The sequence below is a fragment of the Nomascus leucogenys genome, chromosome 4 (genome assembly GCF_006542625.1).
Source record: "Nomascus leucogenys isolate Asia chromosome 4, Asia_NLE_v1, whole genome shotgun sequence".
Lineage (NCBI taxonomy): Eukaryota > Metazoa > Chordata > Mammalia > Primates > Hylobatidae > Nomascus > Nomascus leucogenys.
The window spans coordinates 17,632,045-17,655,553 of NC_044384.1; the positions used below are offsets into that span (position 1 = coordinate 17,632,045).

At 34.2% G+C, this 23,509-nt stretch overlaps 1 protein-coding gene across 1 annotated transcript in view; it reads left to right on the top strand.

Annotated features, from left to right (window-relative positions):
* The window catches only part of PIGN (phosphatidylinositol glycan anchor biosynthesis class N), a 141,407-nt gene that overhangs the window by 83,243 nt on the left and 34,655 nt on the right, over positions 1–23,509 (top strand). Inside the window, exons 17-26 of the mRNA XM_030810307.1 lie at positions 1,668–1,767; positions 1,872–1,964; positions 3,160–3,251; positions 5,893–6,001; positions 7,610–7,718; positions 11,769–11,871; positions 17,154–17,256; positions 18,883–18,969; positions 22,478–22,533; positions 23,145–23,220. Of these exons, the coding sequence (XP_030666167.1) occupies positions 1,668–1,767; positions 1,872–1,964; positions 3,160–3,251; positions 5,893–6,001; positions 7,610–7,718; positions 11,769–11,871; positions 17,154–17,256; positions 18,883–18,969; positions 22,478–22,533; positions 23,145–23,220 (928 nt within the window). The remainder of the gene's footprint in view (positions 1–1,667; positions 1,768–1,871; positions 1,965–3,159; positions 3,252–5,892; positions 6,002–7,609; positions 7,719–11,768; positions 11,872–17,153; positions 17,257–18,882; positions 18,970–22,477; positions 22,534–23,144; positions 23,221–23,509) is intronic.

Here is a 23,509-nt window from a genome sequence, read left to right on the forward strand (position 1 = left end):
TACTAAAAATACAAAAATTAGCTGGGCATGGTGGTATGCACCTGTAATTCCATCTACTCAGGAGGCTGAGGCATGAGAATTGCTTGAATCCAGGAGGTGGAGGTTGCAGTGAGCCAAGACTGCACCACGGCACTCCAGCCTGAGCAACAGAGTGAGACTCTGTCTCAAAAAGAAAAGTTAACTTAAAAATATCAAAAATTAATATTAATATTAAAATGCTTAAAATATTAACTATAAGGCAAAAAGACACTGATCAAATAACATATTGTTACCTCTCCATTTGAAAGAAATAGGGTTGTTGCATATGCATATTTAACTCAGATTTTTTAAAATGTCATGTAGTCTGGTTTTTAAACTTTTAGAACAAAAGGTTTTGTCTTTGCAGAAAATCGTGTCTAGTACAGAACCCCTCCTGAATTATTAAATGTCCTAATTATGAAGAAAACATATATATTTAAATTTTAAGGGAAAACATGATTTTGAAAGTATGTTGTGTCCTATCTTTATCTTTTTGATAGATTATATGGGAAAAAGACATAAAAATTCACAATCTTCTAAATGATTTTACAAAATTATCTGTTGATCCTCTGTGCTTATTCATTGTTAAGAATAAAAGAAACATTCCCCTTTTGACTGGTGTTAGCTTTTCGTTCCTACATGGCACCTTCATCGTTTTGATGAAATTCTGCAGCCGTTGCTTTCAATCAGAGAAAGATCATAAACCAAATGATACTGACCTTCTAAAATTATCTACTTAATAATGCACTACAAATGTTAACTTTTTTTTCCTAGTGGTGAAATGTAAAAAGTACTCAAGTATGTAATACATTTTTGATGGTTATGAGTTCACTTAATTACAATTAGTGTACAATTAGTGACATCTTAAATTGGGTTTGGAAAAGGTTATTTAGCTCAGTTAGAAAATGTAATTTTTTCCCTAACTAGATTAGGAAACCCTACCTTTATTTCATTAAGATTTAAATATAGGATTACTTGGGTGAATTTTAAAATTTTTTTCAGTTCATATGCATTTGGATTCATTGTGTTTTATATTGATATATCTGTAATTGTATGAATCCATGTTTAAACTAAGATCAAACAAGATTCATTTATTGTCATTAATGCTTATAAATGTGATCATTTTCTTTTTTTTTTTTGAGGCAGAGTTTCACTGTTGTTGCCCAGGCTGTAGTGCAATGGCACGATCTCAGCTGACTGCAACCTCCACCTCCCAGGTTCAAGCAATTCTCCTGTCTCAGCCTCCTGAGTAGCTGGGATTACAGGCATGTGCCATCTCGCCTGGCTAATTTTGTATTTTTAGTAGAGATGGGGTTTCACCATGTTGGCCAGGCTGGTCTCAAACTCCTGACCTCAGGTGATCTGCCCTCTTCAGCCTCACAAAGTGCTGGGATTACAGGCCTGAGCCACTGCACCTGGCCAATCATTTTCAAATTAATTCAGAAATTACATTTTCCCTAAAATACTTCTAGATTAAAAAAAAATTAGGTAAGTGAAGCCCTTGAAACAAATCCGTTAGAGTTTATTTTAGTTTTTGAATAATCTATAAATGGAAAATTCTGTAGTTTTTTAGCTTTGTGCAAAGTTTGTATTTTTATACTATGTATGACCTAACTTTAAAATTCAATCAGTCTTTTTATTTGAAACAGATTTCAAGTTATTCAGGACCTCGTCGCATCAGTGTTGACCTATCCTCTGAGCCATTTTGTTGGGTACCTGTTAGTCTTTACCCTGGGAATTGAAGTATTAGTAAGTATCTTACCAGATTACAACATTCGCACATTTCTTTTATATATTTGTAACTAGTATTAAATGACCTTATTTTTCATTCCTTCTTTGGAATGCATTACTAGGTTCTCAGTTTTTTCTACCGCTATATGCTTACCGCTGGACTTACTGCCTTTGCGGCTTGGCCATTTCTCACTCGGCTGTGGACTCGAGCAAAGGTATGAGTACTAATTTTGACATAGGACAGATTAGTAACTACTTTGTTTTGACACATGTGTAACTCAAGGAACTGTTTATTTTTAAAGAAAAGGGTAGAATGTGTTCTTACATAAAAGAGCCTAGTCATATTGATAGGGGGACTGACATTACCTTTAAGGTTTCAGTAATTCACTTAGACTTTCACATCAAAATGGGCTAGTTATGTGGTAGTTGAAATGCTATATAAGTTGTACTGATATGTCCATCTCTGAAGCATTTCCTGGATTTGTTTAGCTTCGAATATCTTGATAATGGACCAGGTGAGGAGTCGCCCAGAGCAGCACAGCCCAGTGGCTTAGGGGTCTGCACTCTGTGAGTCACAGGAGACACCTCCCTCCTTACCCTGAGCCACTCAGTCTTTTTTTTTTTTCTGGATAAGTATGTATTTATTATAGATTATTAAAAATATAGTCAGTCTTGATTTTCTTCCTTCAACTACATAGGGAATTACAATTTGCTTCTACAAAGAATGCTCTTATATTTCCACTTTGATACTTTTTGATAGAAGTAGCAGGAAGATATCTTCTTTCTACTCTGAGAATTTATAAAAAAATCTTCAATGAATGGGATTATCGATCTTTTAATTTGTGAGGGATCTTAATCTAATTACAAAAGTAGTTTTACTTATTTTCCTTCTGGGCTCAATTGTTTGGTGATTATTGTAGGCCACCTTTTTCATAGATGTCTTCATCAATATATGAATATATATCTTCAATAATATATGTATTAGGTTACATATATATAACCTAAATTGAATGAAGCACTTTATGCAGGTTTAAATACTGGTTATTTTATTTACTTATCATGGACCTGGTACTACTTATATTTTAACTTCTCTGAGCTCTGTTTCGTCATCTGATGTATTGGGAATGATAATACCTGCCTCTTGAGGTTATTGTGAGAATTAAATGAGAAAATGCTCATATTATACCTAATACTATACCTGCTATGCAACAGGTCCTTCACAAATAGTAACTATTACTTTTTAAAGTAGTTAGGTGTTGATTCTGCTAGAAAGTATTTGAAAAATAAAATAATAAACAGCTGTAAGGCTTTGCGTTTTCCTTTTACCTTCACAGTCATATAGCCTGTGAAACACTAATGATAGTTTTCTATACTGTATTTGTCTAAAGATAACTTTTTTCTTGATTTTAGATGACCTCACTGAGTTGGACTTTCTTCTCTTTGCTCCTGGCAGTGTTCCCACTGATGCCGGTTGTAGGTCGAAAGCCAGACATCTCTCTAGTGTATGAATAATATTGTATTTTATTCTATTTTCAATACAGTTTTTTTTCCTCAATTAACACTGTAAAATTTGAACCTAATCTTGGCCAAGAATTTAAAATCATGTGAACTAACGGGAATTTAAAATACCAATATCAAACCATTAGTCATGATTTTGGCCTAGATTCTAAGAGTCATTAAATCTCCTAGTAGATGCTTTCGGGCTTTCATAATGAAATTGTGCCACTGATAACTTAAAATCCCGCCCATTGTTTTTTGTTTAAGTCTAGAAAGTTTTCTTTCTTTTATACTTGGAGGAATCAGTAAAAGTTTTAGTTTCATGTGAAAAAATATTCTGTTGCCGAAACAAAAAGGTCTCAAAGCTACTGTGTTAGCCCTCTTTGCTTTAATCATGTCCACACTAAAATGTCATGTAAAAATTAAATTTTCTGCTATTCTAAATTGAATGTAAAGATCTCCGTGGGAGGAAACTATTTACCTTGCCTGGTTTCCCATGTTTAACCACTCAAATTGTTTGAAAATTCTTCTGCATATCTTACCTAAATTCCCTACTATGCTGCTGTATTTATTTCTCTTCAATAGACCTAAATAAGTGTATAAAATAACTGGTTACCTTTGCTTTTAACTGCACTTTATTGTCAAGTAAATTATGGGCTGTTTGAGTGTGTGTATGATCATTATTTCATTTAACATTTCCTCTCTTATTGTCTAATCATGGAAATTAGAAATTAAATAAATCATCTTTGATACTTTCTTCAGAATGCTATAAGCATTTTTTAAAACATTTTAACCAAGTCTGTAATGGATAATGGTATATATTTTTAAATCAAGGAAGATTAACTAAATACTATTTTGTAAAAATATGTGCTGATATATGAGATTCTATACATTTTCTCCTATTTGTATGAGAATACCAATATGGAATAGATCAGGAAATATCCCAGGAAGTCACTTTATTAGCAGAGCTCAAAATAATTGTATTGAATTCTAACACCATACTATCTAAGCCATACTTTCTTAGAGTGTTACTAGGTCAAAACATTTTGCAACTGTCGTAACCTATAAGTAGTATATGAGAAAATGGATGCCAGTATTTTCATTTATTTCTTGCTTCAGATAGCTCTGTAAGCTCTTGTATTGTTCTGTAAAGCCCCTTTCCTTCCCTTTGTCAGTCTCTGCCTATCAGTCCTGCTCAAGCAGTATTGACATAGTTGAGCAGAATTTATCATATGCTAAAAGGGAAGGAAATTGTATAAATTTGCCACTTGCGTATTCTATTAAAGATGAATGTGGGAAGCAAATAAACTTGTTAAAATATGAGAAGTCTAATTTATATTTTAGAACATTATATTGTTTCCCTCTAAATTTAAATTGCTCAGTGATTTTAAGTTTATCCTACTAGCTATATTTGCAACTTATTTATTTTGATTCCTGGTTCATGGGAAAATTTCTACTCTCCTTTTCATCTGTCACAGCATCTCCCTTCAGAAAATTACAAAGTCGTGATTTTGTGAAACATGTAAGGATACAATTAAAGGAAAAAGCAAACGTGTACAACATAGTTGTAATATCTGTTACTCCAGTGTTCTAAAGTAAAAACATATTTGCCAATAAGTTTAAATACCAAATTATTTTAAAAATTAAGAAAGAGAAAAAAAGCAAAGAATCTTGATCATATGTGACTATTTTTTCCTAAATTTTAATGATAATCCATGTTGAATATATGATTACCTTTCTCCTTAGGATTCTCAAAGAGTGTATTTGAAGCATCACAACCAACCATCAAGCATTTTTCTGGGGGTTCCTGCTTTGCATTCTTCTTAGGTGTCCAGCTCTGCTTTTTGTTCTTTCTTTTTTCTCTTCAACCAATTCCTTTTCTCTTAGTTCTATTTGTGTTCTGGATTTCATCCTCAGCATAATTCTGGCTATGCTATGTTACTCAGATGTTAAGGAGGTGAGAAAGAGCTCAACAATAGGGCACCATTTCCTTGGTATCAGTCACCTTTGACTTTAGGAAACATAGTATACCTGGTGTGTTTCCTTACTGTTGTTTCATTAGTGTACAAATGCCTCACCTGCATGCCACCCATGTGACCACTGCCTACCCCTTCCCTCAGCCAGGAGCAGCTGAGGAAAATACCAAGGTCTGTCACAGAAGGGAGCTGTTTTTCCTGCTGGAAATAATGTGGGTTATATATGTAGATACTTTTTGCATGAGTAAGTTTCATAATCACAAAATACATGTTATAGATACTGATAATATACTTGTTTAGCTATCTTTTATATTGTAAATTTTTGTAAATTTGCCCAATTCAGGCTAAATATTATAGTATTTGATATGCCTAAAATTTTTTAAAATTAAATTATAGAAGCAAGGTAGAGATATTTAGAAACTTGTGGGGAGAGGTTACAAATAACCCCATCCAGCAGTATCTTTATCCTAAGATTAAAAGTTTTCTTAAAATCTTAAAACTTAAAAGTTTCCTTAAAAATCTGAAAATGTACCCATTTTGCTACTTCCTCTTGATGAAGCCAAATGACTGAGAGGTTCTGTATTAGAGTAAGATGTTTCATATTTCCATCTGATATGTGTTCGTAAATATCTGAAGAAAATTTAAAATTGTTAATTGTATTTCAAAACAGGATGGGTGCAGGCTTGCTGGTTCTTCTGCTATCCCTGTGTGTTGTAACATCTCTCATGAAAAGAAAAGATAGCTTTATAAAGGAAGAGCTATTGGTACATCTATTACAGGTCAGTTACAGATTTTCAATACTATGTTATACCAATGATATACCAAAATGTATCTAATGGTTATATTTAATTATGTTCATAAAATGCCATTACCTTTATGCCACTTAGTATCTGCCAGCTGAGAAGAAAGCTTTCATTTAAGATGCTACATGGAAATATGTTCTTTAAGAAGTATGAAATAGCAAAAGGTCCATAAGAGGCAGCCCAGTGATGCCTGAAGAGCAGAGGTTATGGAAACTGTATTGACCAAAAAGTTGAACTGAAAAGGGCTTCCTCTGGACTGAGATTCTACATTGTCCTCATTTGGGTCAGGGAAGGTCACTTCTTTGAAGTGAAAGCAGCGTGGGGTATGTTTATATTAAGAGTAGCCAGTTTAAGACTTCAGTTAATGTCCCAAGTGAAAATGAACTTCAGCATGGTTGGTGGCTTTGGTGTGGTGAAAATAACTTTGAACTTGATGTTTCAAAACTGAGTCAGTTCCCAGTTACGCTGCATACTAGATGGGTACTTTTTAGTAATTTGATTTCAGTTTGTGTGGTTTTTTTCTTTTTTGTGTGTGTGTTTTTGAGATGAAGTCTCACTCTTGTCACCCAGGCTGGAGTGCAGTGGCGCAATCTCAGCTCAATGCAACCCCTGCCTTCCAGGTTCAAGCAATTCTCCTGCCTCAGCTTCCTGAGTAGCTGGGATTACAGGCGAGAGCCACTGCGCCTGGCTAATGTTGTATATTTAGTAGAGTCAGGTTTCACCATGTTGGCCAGGCTGGTTTTTAACTCCTGACCTCAGGTGATCCACCCGCCCCGGCCTCCCAAAGTCCTGGGATTACAGGCGTGAGCCACCACACCCAGCCACTTCAGTATGTTTTTAATCTGTAGAGGTAATATCTGATAGGGTTGTGACAGAGATCATATCATGTGATAGTCTATAAAATGACAACTTTTTCCATAGATAACGATGGAAAACATCTGTTTTTCTTTTTAACTGAATAAATAAATAACCACGTCTAGACCACAGACAAAAAGCAAAACTCTTATGAGTCTTCTCAAAAAATTTCCTCAAGAATAGAGCTGGGATAGTAGATGGTATTTCCAAGAACACTCTGAAATAAAAATATACAACATTTGAAAGATTACATCACAAGTTAAATTCATTTTTGGAGAGCAACAGGGAACTTATAAAAAGAGAAGAATTTTTTTGTCAAAAATCCTGTCAAGCCATTGGAACATATGTTTCTTTTTAAATGGTACTCTGACTGGCTTTACACTTAAGCCATAGTAGCTTTGACAGAATGTATCCAGAATAATAAGTACTTTGACAGAAGTGAATGTTTCTGAATCTCTCTCTAGGGTAGCCAAGAATATCATGCTAACATTCTTATGTGCTTTGTTAGACAAACCCCTGAGTATTAGGTAACTCTGTTACAAAATTCGTTTTTGCATTAGGTTTATCAACTTGCATCAGTTCCTGTACTGTCCACTGTATTTCATTGATTCCAAGATACACATTTTTTCCACATTTTAATATCTCAGAAATAAGAATGTCTTACATTCTTGCTAGTTGTAGTCTTTTACTACCTTCTCTTTTTTTAACCTATTTCGTCTTTGTCTTTAGGTGCTGAGCACAGTGCTCTCCATGTATGTTGTGTATAGCACCCAGAGTAGTCTACTCAGGAAGCAAGGACTGCCTCTTATGAATCAAATTATTAGCTGGGCAACATTAGGTAAGAGGCCGCTCAAACCAAGTGACGTAATTTGACATCAACTTAGTTATTTTAAAATGATCTGTTTATGTCTGTATCATTGTTATTGAAAGAAATAATTTTGTCGCAGGAAAATAATAATAACTAGCTATTATTTCTATCTGTTGCTGGAATTTAACAAAGAGAATTCTTGTGTTCGTGCATGTGTTAATAAGATAATTTGATAGAATATTTATGACCTGATAATAAAGCTATGTATTTATTAACATCTCATAAGATTCGACTAAGTGATTCCAAAAGAGAAAAGGGTGAAGAGGATCTTAGGCTTCATTTTCATGCCAATTCATAAATTCTCTGTTCTTACACAGGGACTGGGAAATGTTTAAATTTTATCTGTTTCCCTTCCTGAAAATAACATCGACTATTATACCTTACATATTTTTTAAAGCTAGTTAGACATTTGAAAGCATATTTTTCTATGTAGTCCTCTTAATTAGGAATGTTGGAATATATGTGTGAAGCAAACATGTAATTTAAGGACTTAGGTTTTCCCTTCCAGTTGGAAGACAAGAGCAAGTTTTGAGCCCAAGATTTTTGTTCCGAAAAAACACTTTGTAATGCCTGTGAATAATTTGACATATGCTTTAACTTTTACATCTTTTGATGATTTTTGTTGTTTGGGTCATGCGGGCCCAACCCTCATGAATGGTTGTACTAACTTACATTCCCACAAACAATGTACAAAGGTTCCCCCTTCTCCACATCATTGCCAGCATCTGCTATTTTTTATCTTTTTGATAATAGCAATTCTAACTGGGGTGAGATGATATCTCATTGTGGTTTTGATTTGCATTTCTTTGAAGATTAGTAATAGTGAATATTTTTTCATATACCTGTTGGCCATTTGTATGTCTTCTTTTGAGAAATGTCTCTTCAGATCATTTGCCCATTTTTTAGTTGGATTAATAGGTTTTTTTGCTGTTGAATTGTTTGTACTTTTTATATATTTTGGTTATTAATTCCTTGTCAGATGGGTAGTTTGCAAATATTTTCTCCCATTCTGTAGGTTGTCTCTTCACTCCGTTGATGGTTTCCTTTGCTATGCAGAAGCTTTTTAGCTTGATATAATCCCCTTTGTCTACTTTTGCTTTTGTTGCCTGTGCTTTTGAGGTCTTACCCAAAATATCTTTGTCAGACTACTGTCCTGAAGTGCTTTCCAAATGTTTTCTTCTAGTAATTTATGGTTTCAGGTCTTACATTTAAGCCTTTAATCCATTTTGAGTTGATTTCTTTTTTATGTGGTAAGAGATAAGGGTCTTGTTTTATTGTTTTGAATATGGATATTCTATTTTCCTAGCACCATTTATTGGAGAGACGGTCCTTTCTTCAATGTATGTTCTTGGTGCCTTTGTCTAAATGAGTTGGCTATAAATATGTGGATTTATTTCTGGGTTCTCTATTCTATTCCATTCATCTAAGTGTCTGTTTCTATGCCAGTACCATGCTGTTTGGGTTACTATAGCTTTATAGTATACTTTGAAATCATGCCTTCAGCCTGACTTCATGATGCCTCCAGCTTTGTTCTTTTTTTAAAAGCTTAGGATTGCTTTGGCTATTCGGAGTCTTTTGTGGGTCCATATGAATTTTAGGATTTTTTTTTCTATTTCTGTGAAGGATGTCATAATTTTTGTTTTATATATGTTGCTTGAAGCAAAATATTCATAACTATTACATTATCATTGTGGAATGTCACTTTTAACATCACAAAGTGTTCTCCTTTGCCTTATTGATTGTTTTTGGTCTAAAGTATACTTTGGTATCAGGATTGCAACTCTAGATTTTGTGCTGTTTCCATTTGCCTTTATTTTTAGCCTTTTTGAATCACTGTGTTTTAAGTTTAGTTCCTGTATTCTGCGTAGAGTTAGGTTTTGCTTTATATGCCAATTTGACAATTTTTTTTCTTTTAAATAAAAAGGTGAGTTGAGCTCATTCATGTTTACTAACATGACTCGTAGGCTTGTTCTCAAGAAGCATATAAAACACTGCATAATGTGTAAGTGTGCTCTACTACAACAAATTGAAGATTCTGTCAAGAAAATTCTGTCAAATCTTATGTTGTAGTAGAGCACACTTATACATTATGCAGTGTTTTATATGCTTCTTTCTCTATTTGGAGTATCCTATATGATTTTATTTATTGTCCTTATTGATTTGATTATTGTTTTGGAATGGTGAGGAGGAGATTCAGAATCAGTTTACTGCTATTGTTCGCCAAACATGAAAGTTTCTCTGGGCATGTATTTTAAACAAGATCTTTCCTCCTTGGGATTGGTAGAGCTAGGTTCTAGAGGATACCTACAAAATGATGTAAGTCATGAAATAGTTAACTCATAGGTAAGTCATCAGTATCTCCAAAAATCTCTTTTAGGCACAGATACACCATAGTCTAGCTTTAATGAGCATTTTTGCTTAATATGCTATGATCTCCAAATGGATGGTATATTTTGAAATTGGTTCTACTTATGTCATTTAGAATAGAGACTCTTATTTCCCCTTTATTACCATATTAATCATTTAGACAAAAGTAAAACAAGGACAGAAAATGTGTACAGTTTTACAGAACAGGTCTCGTTTGAACTGACTTTTATTATTTGCTTTTTATTTTTTTTATTTCTTAACAACCACCATATGTCCAACAGATTAACTGACTTTTAAAATCAGACACATTGAAATGTTATTCCTTCCAGTTAAAATATGTATCAGTTTATTATGATTGGAACTACACATCTGGAAAAAAAGTCAGAAGCTACTCATCTAAGGGTATTAAAAAATATAACTTCATAGTCTTAAATCTTGCAGTGACTTGACTTTAGATGAAATTGACATTACATGTAACTTAATTTAGAAGATGTTGACTAATAATAATAACCACAGCTAACAGTTACTAAGCACTATGTGCTAGGCACTATGCTCAGGGAACATTATACAGGTGAAATTGTATTTAATCTTCACAACTTTTTAATGTTATCTCTATTTGACAGGTGGGTAAATTTCTGCTTGGATCAGTTAATGAACTTGCCCTATAGTTTAAACAGTTAGTAAGTGATTCAGCCGGGATTTCATCCCAACTTGTCTATCTTCAAACTCTAGAGCACTAGGGGTATTAGGAAGTTATGCAAATTTCCTCCCCAGAATAGAGAGGGAGGAGTTTATGTTTTGCCACCCCACCCACTTCATCTGCCCTTCCTCCACTTGGGTAGTTGCTTTTATTATCCCGGGGGAGAGTCGATACAACTCTCATGCATGGTGAAGTCATTCGTGTTTCTCTTTTCCAAGGGGCATACTGCAACTGTCAGTGCATACTTTACAGTGGGAAAACTTGGAGAAGGAATGGGTTAGGAAAAAATCAGTTTCTGAGGAGTAAGTTGTCTTTGAACTAAGATATAAATGCCTAATTAAGCAAAGAGTGCTAAATCTTGAGTAATACTTTTATTTCGTTAGAAAATAATTCATTTTTGAGTTAATATTATTACAGTTATCTGGGCTGTATATAAATTGAGAAAATATGAGCGTAGTTAAAACAATGAAATGTAATGTTAATTAAAAATGTGAGGCTTGACTGTGACTGGGGAAATGTAGCCTCATGTTCAAGGTCACAAAACAATAAATGCCATAAATGATACTAGATTATTCAGGGCTTCTACAGAAACTTTTTTTTTTTTTTTTAAGATGGAGTTTCACTCTTATCACCTAGGCTGGAGTGCAGTGGTGCAATCTCGGCTCACTGCAACCTCTGCCTCCCGGGTTCAAGCGATTCTCCTACCTCAGCCTCCTGAGTAGCTGGGATTACAGGCGCCCGCCACCACACCCAGCTAATTTTTGTATTTTTAGTAGAGACGGGGTTTTATCATGTTGGCAAGGCTGGTCTCGAACTCCTGACCTCAGGTGATCTGCCCACCTTGGCCTCCCAAAGTGCTGAGATTACAGGTGTGAGCCATCATGCCCGGCCCTACGCTAACATTTTTTTTGTGTCTCTTGTACTGACAGATGACCTGTTCTGTTTCATTGCAGCCTCTTCCTTGGTTGTGCCACTACTGAGTTCTCCAGTTCTCTTTCAGCGATTGTTCAGCATACTTCTTTCATTGATGTCAACCTACCTACTTCTAAGCACAGGGTATAAACTTTTTAACAATTTAATTTTATAGCAGCAAGTTTTAAATGATATATTGATATTTTCTCTATTAGTATTTAACTTCTGGAAATGAAAAATATTTTCTAAATGTTGAGGGATACGTTATAAATATTTTCTTCTCTGTGAGAACTGTATCTGACTTGATCTGTAATCTTCTGTTTTCTTTTTTTTAAATCCATTTCATGGTATTCCTTGCTGTCTTTGTCTTTCTCTTTTCTGAAGTTGCTAAAATATCATTTAACTATAATGTTAAAAAATTCTGATTGATTATGGAAGAATTTTGTCTCATTGATTTTTATTTTTATTGCATTCCTTGTATTCATTTTAAATTATGCTTTGATTTGTCCATTGTTCTTTCAATATAGTATTTTTTTAATCTTACACATCTCACAGTTCAAATATTCATTTGATTCAGAGAACCTTCAGAATATTTTCTCAAAACTTTTAAATATTTTTATTTAAGATTGAAATTTTCTTACCAAAACAAAACAAAACAAAAAATCAGCAGCTTGACTTGGGGTGAATCCCAAAGCATTTTCTAGAACTCAGTGAAGACAGGGATACACTCTGTCCGTTAACTTTGAAGAATTCTTTTCTTGCTTTTGAATTTTGTCCTTACTTAAATCTTTATGAGGGTAAGAAATGTGCACATTATAACAAACAATGACTAGAACAAACAGTGAATAAACACCACTCATAAACAGTTTGAACTTTGGCCCAAATACAGAATCTTGATTGAAGTTAGACTAAACCTAGGGATTCACCATTATGCTATGAGATTATTCACAGTTCAAATAATTTTGTAAAGCCATTTGGGGTCTAAGGCTCAGGTTCTCCCTTTTGGAAACTTAGTTGTCATAGTTCAAAATTAGAGAGATGTTCTCAAAGTCTTCCCACAGTAGACTTTAACACCCTAAGTGACCTAGACCCCAGGAGTTCTTGTAGTCTCATATAAGAGATGATCCAGTGGAGCCCTAAACCTTTTTTTCACCAAAGCTGTCTATCTCCTTTTGTTTCCCTTCCCCCTGCCTAACCAGATGTGGGCCACAGCTCTGAAGATGTGATATGAATGTCATGGAAATTTTTCCCAGTTACCTAATAAGATTTTAAGATAGGCTTCCTTTGAGATATAGACCTTTGAAATAGAACTTTAAAATAAAACTGGAAATTTATGAGCATCTGTTATTCAAGAGTGATGAACATCATGAAAGCTTAAAATCTTTCACAGTTTTCCCCCTTTATTAGTGAAATTTCTGGCTAAAGTTGTTAAATTAGAATCTATGAGAGTAAAAATGAATTCGACTATGCACAAGTTTTTAATCTATATAAGGAAGCAGAAGTTAAAATAATTTCTATTCTAACCTACCATTTCAGGGAGACTCGTGAGTTTTATTAAGAGATCACACCCGGAGGTTGACTTAAGGAAATAAATGTTTGAAAGCATCCAGAAATGTGTACTAACTTCTGTACAGTCTCTTAATCAATAGGCCTTTCTCTTTTTTGAACTTTCAAATTCTAAAGCAATAAACAGATTTAAAGGGATGTGTAGTTGATTAAAAAATGTAAACAAATATAAAAATAGATCTGATTTGCTGGATTAGAAAAGGAGAGAAAGAAGCAAGGATAATTGAAGTTTAATTTTGAATGAAAAAGCTATTTCATAATGTAGCATGAGTTAATCATGTAGCTTACATAGGGGATAAGTATTTTAAATCATCAATTTAATAGTCATAGGAGATGCCAAAACAAATTATCACAATAAGCATAATCATAATCATAACTTATTTTAAGAAAATCTAAAAAGTGAAAATTTATACCTAAAATCAGAATAAGGCACTATATGACCTTGTTAATGAATTCATTAAGAGATATATTATTCAACATCAGAAAGTATATCTAGCTTTGCCAAAAGAAATTAAAAAGAATATCTTGAAATAGCACAGTTCAGTCATTTCAGTCAGTACATTTTCTCAGTGTCAAATCAGTTTTGCAAAACACAGTCCACCTGTTATGATTCAACCTCACCATTTTGGATGACCTGGAGGGTTCTCTAGGTAAATTAGTGAATATTCAGAATTACAGAATATTTAAAAGAAATGTAGTTATATTATAATATAGAAAGACAGCAATAGTAATCCTAAATTCTTACAATGCATCCTTGATTTCTTGAATAAAGAAGATTCATTTTTAATCAGCACTTAATTATTTTTATGCAAATGGAGCTATTGTAATACTTGAAAATAGTTTGTTCTCTTGGTTAAAGTTGGTTAAACATTTCCCTCTGAAATTTTCTTTGCATTATTCCTTTGCTTAGCAAACTATAATACAAAGCTAAATGCCTTGTCAGCCCTATTCAATTTGCACAGAGACCAAACCAGCAGATCCTAATTTAGTAAGTTTTCATTATGTTCTCCCTGAGCCTGTGATGACATTTCATTGATATTTCAGTTTATTAATGCAGATATACAGACTTTATACGAACTATTGATTGTCTTAAGAGATAAAGTCCCATAGGAAGATTATCTTTATCTGGTTTATTCATCTCCATTTTACAAAAGAAAGTGATCATAATGTATAGTTTTTGAAAGGAAATAAATTCTACTATTTGTAGAACTATGACATTTATGTTTTTAAATATTAGGAAACAATAACTTCATATATAACTGCAAATCTTTACAAAAATTATGGTCCCCTTTTGTTCAGAGTATGAACCTTAATTCAATTAATCAACAGTTGTTTTTTCTTTCATATCTCCAGTGTCCAGAGCACTATGCAATCACACAGAGAGAACCATTAGTGTACTGCTAGTGTACAATAGAGTTATAACCTGCTATAAAATAAGAACTATATTTTACTGTGTTAGGCAATTACAAAATCAAACAATTAAGTTACTGTGAGTTAATGAAGTTGTGAATTGTATGAAATGAAGACTGACTAGAGAAAGAGCTTGAATAGGAAAGCTGAGTTCGTGCCATCACGGACGTTGAACTGAACTTTAAAGAAAGGCCAGGGATACAAGCATTCTAAATATTTGTTTTTCAATTTTTAAAAAATCATTGGAAAAATAGTGTCATCACATTATCAAAAGTAGGGATAAGGGATAAAATCATGTATTAACTCTACTCTTGTTAATGTTCCGGTATATTTCTTTCTGGTGTTACCCCTGTATTTGTCTTTTTAACATAAAATTAATCACAGTACATGTTCTATTTTGGATCTTTTTTTCTAATTAACATTATTTCAGAAGCATTTTCCAGGTGGCTCCTAGGCTTCCTAGCCACCATTTTAATAGATATTTAATGTTTCATGATATGGATTTTGTTTCACCTTTTTATTATCACAAATAATATTTTGAGTTATGTTTTTATGCATAAGCTTTTTCATAGTCTGGATTATTTCCTTCGTTCACTTCTCATATAGTGTATGTGGGCCATTGGGTATGAACTTTCTTTTTTTAACTTGTAATTGTCTTAAGAACAATGCCAATGTATAGTATCTACAACAAACTATATATGAGGGGTACTATTTCATCATATCTGTAACAGATATGTAACAGTATTTGGTATTTCCATTTTTAAATAAGAATATCAAATGTTATATTAACAGGTCAAAAGTGGCACTGCTTTGTACAGTTTTCTGTAAATGTTTTACTCATGATATTTTCTCATGTGTGTAGTATCTGTTCATATCCCTGGGCCTTCTAAGTCTTATGTATCAAGTGATTTGTGTATGCTTTCTGAAACCTGAATCTTTCCTTCTGCCCAGTCTTCAGTGTTATAATTTTATAATTTGTAATAGTGTTTAAAGCGTTTGGAGTTTTTTTGCTTTCTTATCTTTAGGAAATAGTGGCATATGGTGTAGAGTTCAGTAGTTGAAAGACTCAAAAAGGAAATAAGGCTTTGTTTTGTTTTGTAACTTCTGATTAGATAAATAACTCACTCAGCAAATATTTGTGAGCTGGGCCAGCAGTGGTGATGAGACAGACAGACTTGGTTTTCAAAGATTTTATAAAGTAATAATAGACGCATACAGGTAAACATGTGATTAAGATGGTGTAAGTACTATAATAGAGCATTTAGGGATTATGAAGGTGGAACATTCACCCCAGACAAAGCGGAAACTGTTTAGAAAAGGCTTCTATCACTGTGTTGTCTCATGAGCATTTCTTCTTTGTTTTTGTGTCCATTTTACACTCCAGCCTGTAGGTGTACCACACATTTAATCACTCCCCTGTGGACATGTAGGTTGTTTTCTGTTGCCCCCTTCTGTAAACAATATTACAACAGATATCTTTGTAATGGAAATTGTAGCATGTGTCTGCTTATTTTCTCAGGGTAAATTTTTAGAAATGGCCTTATTGCATTATAGTATATGAATATTTTTGAGATTCTTAATACATAGTATCAGATAGTCTTCCAGAAAGTGTATATTCCTATAGAGAGCATATGAGAGTTCCTTTTTCATCGCGTTCTTGTCAACACTGTTTTGTTTTTGAGACAGAATCTCACACTGTCACCTGGGTGGGAGTGCAGTGGCGTGATCTCAGCTTACTGCAACCTCTGCCTCCCGGGTTCATGTGATTCTCCTGCCTCAGCCTCCTGAGTTAGCTGGGATTACAGGCGCACACCACCACGCCCAGCTAATTTTTTGTATTTTTAGTAGAGACAGGGTTTCACTATGCTGGCCAGACTGGTCTTGAACTCCTGACCTAGTGATCTGCCTGCCCCGGCCTGCCAAAGTGCTGGGATTACAGACATGAGCCACCATGCCTGGCCAACACTGTTGTTTTAATATTGGCAAATATGATACATCACCATTGTTTTCATTTCCATATGTTATCAATAAGGTCAAACATAATTTTCATGTTTGTGTTCTTGTTGCGCCCATTTTTTTGAAAATTTAGAGTGTTCCTTTTCCTCTTCTATGTATGTTAATAATTTTACCTCAAGAATTATCTTTTTACCTTTGTCTTCATGCCTTCTTTCTCTTTTATGTATATCTGTCATTCGCTTTATGAATGGCTTTTATATATTTCTATTATTTTAAACACATAATTATCTCAAGATTTCATATCACTCAAAAAAGATGATGTTGGAGTTAAAATTTAAATATTACTTTCCTACTTTCTTCTTAAGTTTTGTAATATTGTGACTTAGAAGTATTATCTAATTATTTTAATTTTGAGAAAGACCTCAGTGTAAATTTGCATTTTTACTTATTTTACTGTTTTTTTCTTTTCATTTCTACCTTTCCCCACCTGTTAGGTATGAAGCTCTCTTTCCACTAGTGTTGTCTTGTTTGATGTTTGTCTGGATAAACATAGAACAAGAAACTCTACAACAATCTGGTGTTTGCTGTAAACAAAAGGTAGCTAGTCAAAGTCATTGTTGTTTTTATTTGAGACTATTAGTCTCTATCCTATAAGGAAGTTGCAATGTTATTTCAAAAATTCTTTCTACTTAAAATTTCAGTGTTAAAAAATTTTAGTTATTTGGCATTAATAATTAAGTTAAACTTAATAATAGATAAGGAAGATTTTTTACTTATCACAGAAAAGCACAATTTTGTTGTTGTATAGGTTGGGCTTTTCTTAGTGACTACTCGAGAATCATTGATTTAAAAAAAGTAAATGTAAGTGAAGGAATAGAGAAAAGAATGCTTTTTATCTTATTTTCTTCATATTTCACATCCAATTTTTCCTTCCATCAATTTATCTTAGAAGAATTTTTATGTTGTCACAAGTCAATTTATGAATTTGATTATAAGGTGACATTTAAGTTTCTATTGTTGTTTTTCACTTTCTGGTCATCCTGATCCAAATTGCTTATTCTGCTGCCTTAATGATTGTGGCCTCAGTCCAAATATTAGACTGTGTATGCAACACATAATACTTTGAGTTGGCTAAAATCCAACCAGTTTTTAAGGATACCTTTACCATGGTGGGCTACAGAGTTAAATTGATGTTTCTTGTCTATATTTAGAGCTGATGGTAATTCTGAGAAATTGGTGATAGAATATTTGCTATTTTACTAAGGTCGGATAAAATGAATATTACAGAAAATACTTTCATAGTTGATCCATCGTTATCTGGCTCCAGTTGAGTTTGTGGCTTGTTATTGATAATTCAGAATGATTAATTTCAATAAAGAAACTTTATTGGGGCATATTTAATAATTACTGGTTTTAAACTTTTAGTCCTTGAATATTAAAATAATACGTGAAAAGCAGTTTTGAGCAGATTCATGTAAATACTCAGAGATTAGCCTTAATATTAAATATTTCATCAGGCTGAGGATTATTGTGTTACTTTTTAAATTCTATGTTTTTAACTAAAAGCAAATGTATCTCATTCTAGAAAAGAGTATTAAAACATCCCAAGAACTTACTAGAAAGTTACATGGGAGGTAGGAGTGGGGAAAGTCTACTTTTAAACTCACCCATTAGTGTTCTGTTTGTGGAGGGTGATTAAGCAAGAGTGCACTCACCTGTTGGATTGAGTGGCTTTCTATTCTACCAAAGACAGGAATATGTTGCTTTTTTATAGAAGGAAAATTTCTCTGCAAATAGAATTAATAGAGGGACAAATAAACACACATTTAATTTTACCATGCCTTTTAATATGATACCATATCTAGATTTAAGATGATCAGGACACTCTGAGAAATTAGTCTTTGAAAAGGGAAGAATTATATAGAGATTTTAAAATGAAGCATTTATATAAGAAAAAGCTCTATTCTCACTTTTATTACACATATAGCAACCCTACAACTGTGTACTATATATTATTAGCAACATATTTTACCTTTTGGCAGATTTTATTAAGGTGTAATTAAACCCTAGGGAAAGATTTATTGTTTATTGTTTATTTTTTAATTTTTTGTCAGCACAGGGCATGTTTCTAGCCATTGTAACTTAGCCATTGTAAGTTTGCCTTCAAATATAGAAATAAGCCAACTGTTATTGTGCATTAATATTTTCCTTATTATCTCACAGCTCACCAGTATCCAGTTCTCTTATAATACTGATATAACTCAGTTTCGACAGCTATATCTGGATGACATCCGTAGGGCCTTTTTCCTTGTATCCTTTGTGGAGACTTTGGTTTAAAGAGCTGCAACTCTCACTTAATGGAGTAAGAAGACATGGAAGGTGTTTCTGCCCCTCACTTAATAGTGGTGTTAAGTACTTTAACCTCCCTGAACTATAGTTTTCTCATGTAATTAACATTAAAAATTATTTTGAACTATAGAAAAGTATAAAGAATTATATGTATGTATATATATATTCCTGCTATTCAGATATTAGCCATTAGTACTTTGTCACATATGTTTTTAAAAAATGTGTTTTTAAGAAATTAAAACATTAGAGCTAAAGCCAAAGTCTTTCAACTCCCAACTTCAATCTAATGTCTCTCATCCTGGAAGAAACCACAATTATGAGTTCATATCTTTTTATGTACATTTTATTCTAAACTCACATTACATAACATCTGTCTCACAAAGGTTTTTGGATCACCTCAGAGGCAATGTTGTGAAAGTTGTTAGTAGCAGAAGTTTGAAAGACAGTATAGCAGAGGAAAGTCTTAGTTTGGAAAGGCTGACTGACTAGCTGCAAGAAATCATAGGGATGTATTTCCTTTATTTTATTTTATTCAGCTTTATTGAATATAATTGACAAAAATTATATATATTTAAGGTGTATATTTTGATGTTTCGATATATGTATACATTGTAAAATGATCACCACAATCAAGCCAATTATCTTATCGATTGCCTCATATACTTACTGTTTTTTCTTTCTTTCTGTTTTTGCAGTGAGAACACTTAAGATCAGCTCTCTTAGCGCATTTCAAGTATACAATACAATATTACTGACTATAGTCACCATGCTGTACATTTCATCTCCAGACCTTATTCATCTTGCACAACTGAAACTTCATACACTTTCACCAACATTTCCCCTTTCCCCACTCCTCTCAGCCCTCGGCAACCATCATTCTACTCTCTTAAGTGTAACTATTTTACTTTTGCTAGCTGTAGGAGTTCCTCTTATGTTTTGAATATTAACCCCTTATCAGATACATGGCTTGTAAGTATTGGAGGCATTTTCTTTGAGCTGACCATGGTGCAGAGTCTAGACCTCAGGTACCGAAAATAAATATTCCATCCTCTCTGTCTCTTGCTTTCACTGTTTTGCTTTCTTTCTCTCTTTACAGGTTCCTTCTAATCAGCTAATACTAATAAAGCACTTTACCCACTGAACCTTGCATTTCCCTAAATTATAATTTCATCTTGTCCTTTCTGTTTAATTTTTTGAAAGAAAAATTTATAGTTGCTGCCATTATTTTCTCTCCGTGTATATGCCATATCCACAAACCTCTAACAATGCCTGGCATGTAATAGTGCTCTATCAGTATTTGTCAGATGTGTCTGCCGAAGTTGTACTGTCAGTGGTCTGCAGAGGCTTCCTGATCACTCAAATCTATTCAGTTTCCCTGACCAAACTTTAACATTCAAGTCTATGTTTTCTCTTTCTTTTCCCTTCACATCCAAGACACAGTAAAAGTTTTCTTCTAAGATTTGTATATCATTTCTATTCTTGTTCTCTATAATTACTTCTTTTGCCTGATCTTCAGCCATACTTTTTTCTCCAAGCACCACCATTAACCTTCTCTTATTGTGCCTGTTTTATGCCATATTTTCCTGTAACTTTGGTAGACACTTCTGTGCAAACAACTCTAAGATGTGTTTTTCCAAACTTGACCTCTTTTGTGACCTCAAGGACCACATGTCTAACATTCAGCTGGGCATCACCAAATATGTGTCCCAAACTGACTAACAACTGCCACTCCTCTTCAAAGTCACTGTCTCTGGCAGGCCTTATTTCATTTAATGGCATCACCGTACTCCCAGTCCCCAAGACACCCAACTTGTTGTCATATTTAACTGCTCCTTGTCCACTTCTAAAGTCCCTGTGGCTCTCTTCACTCTTGATCTTCATTCCCACTGCATCAGTTCACACTTCCTTATCTCTGACATAGACTACTGAAATTGCTCCCAACTTAAATTTTCTGCCTCCAATTATTTGTCTCCCTTATCTGAATATCACACAGTCACTGGTGTTTCTTGATTATAACACTAGCCTAAAAGATTTGCTACTCTTCACTGTATCCACAATAAAGTTCAGGCTTTTTAAAAAAAAAAAAAAAATGAAACAAAAAACGGAGTCTTATTCTGTCGCTAGGCTGGAGTGCAATGGCACAATCTCGGCTCACTGCAACCTCCGCCTCGCGGGTTCAAGTGATTCTCCTGCCTCAGCCTCCTGAGTAGCTGGGACTATAGGCACGCACCACCAGGCCCAGCTAATTTTTGTATTTTTAGTAGAGACGGGGTTTCACCATGTTGGCCAGGATGGTCTCGATCTCTTGACCCCGTGATCCGCCTGCCTCAGCCTCCCTAAGTGCTGGGATTACAGGCGTGAGCCACTACGCCTGGCCCACTTCAGGCTTTTTATTAATACACCACCAATCTATATTTCTTGCTTCATCTTTCACCATATCCTTCAATGAAGTCTAAGCTCCTATCTATCAAGGCTTTTTACTCTTTCTTGGCGATGTCACTTTTTTCTCACTGTTCTTTACCTTAAAATGTCTCTCCTCTATTTCTGTCATCATATCTTAGTCACCATTTGAGTATTTTGAGACTATTTTATTTATGTTTATATTCTTAGTGCCTATCTCTGTCTCTGACATATACTAGACAATAAACGTTGGTTGCCTAGATGATTCGTTGAATCACTGAATCCATGAATACATTAAAGGCTCAGCTCACCAACTCAAATGCCTCTTTTTCACTGAAAATTGTCATGATTCATACTTCCTCTTCGGTGTTGCTTCACCATTTTTTGTGGGTGTCTATAGTAATAAAAGAGCTAACACTTATCAAGCCCTTTCAGTGGGCTAGGCACCATCTTAAGTGCTTTGCTAGCAGTAAGTTCTTGGACACTAAGATTATTATCAATGTTTTTTTGCTTTACTAATACAAATGTAAGTTTAAGAAATGTCAAAAAGATGTTCAGCGTTTTCTCATGTGTCATTCTCTATTGAATTATTTTAAAACATGGTATCTTGTTTCTTCCTGAGCCTTTCAAGTGGTCTAGCATGTGCTTAACATGTGGTGGGTTTACGGCAAGCATATATAGACTACAACTGTGTCTTTCAGCTGAAAATGTCTGTGATATACACTAGATCCATGTTTTTCTTTTGAAAAAATCACTAGCAGCCCACTACAGATATGGTCCACCTTGCTCATGTTAGGGAAGAGGAAAATAACCTTCCTAAGGTTACTAGGGACTGAGTGAGGATGACCTCTCAGGCCTCATTATTCTCAGTACACTGCCTCTTCAATCTGGCTGTTTTAAAATGCATTCACAAGGAGATATAATGGAATGTTCATTGAAAACAATTCATGGTCAATGTACAAGTGAAAAAGCAAATTACTCTCAAGGTAAAATTAGCATATCTTTTCTAAATGAAAAGGAAATTGGTATGAAATCTGAGTTGTTTTGCCATTTCCTTGACTCCCTTTAGGTTTTCTTCTTAGTGACAGCATTTTTTGGAACTGGAAATATAGCTTCTATTAACAGGTAATTTTAAATGAAAGTGGCATCTATATATATATATAAAACCAAAAAATGATGCAACCTGGGAATTCTGTACCTTTTGTTCTGTACCTTAATTTTTTTTTTTCCTTTTTGAGACAAAGTCTCACTCTGTTGCCTAGGCTGGAGGGCAGTGGTGTGATCTCGGCTCATTGCAACCTCTGCCTCCCAGGTTCAAGCGATTCTCGTGCCTCAGCCTCCCAAGTAGCTAGGATTACAGGTGCACACCACCATGCCTGGCTAGTTTTTGTGTTTTTAGTAGAGACGGGGTTTCACCATGTTGGTCAGGCTGGTCTCAAACTGCAGACCTCAGGTGATCCACCAGCCTCGGCCTCCCAAAGTGCTGGGATTACAGGTGTGAGCCACGGCACCCAGCCTGCACCTTGCTTTTTATACTGAATGATATATTTTGGAGATTGGTATGTATTGGCACATTCAGATCTACTGCGTTCATTTTAGTGGCTTCATAATATGATGTTTGCTTGTGTTTTAGTAAGTAGATTTCAGAGAATTAGTTTAAACATCTTTTTAGAAGAATATTCTTTTAAAGTTACAGAGTGAATTCTAAATTATTTTTCCTTGTTATAATTCCCTAGCTTTGATCTTGCCTCTGTCTATTGCTTTCTGACTGTGTTCAGTCCTTTTATGATGGGAGCCCTGATGATGTGGAAGGTTAGTTTTCTTATTTTGTTATTTGTATTAAGCTATTGATTGATTAAGATTATAAAGTCATTTAGATAGAGTTAAGTAGCAATGGAAAGTAGATATCCTTTCAGAGTTGGCACTGCTAAACTGGAGGTGAGACCCTCTATCCCTTACTCCAAACCACAGTTAATCTTTTTGCTTTACTCGTAAGTGCATTTGACTTCAAAAGAGTAGGGATTCAACTGTTAATTTGAGAGGATCTTATCAGATGTGATTAAAGCCCGTGGGAAGCTATGGATCAAAATGCAGTGCCGCT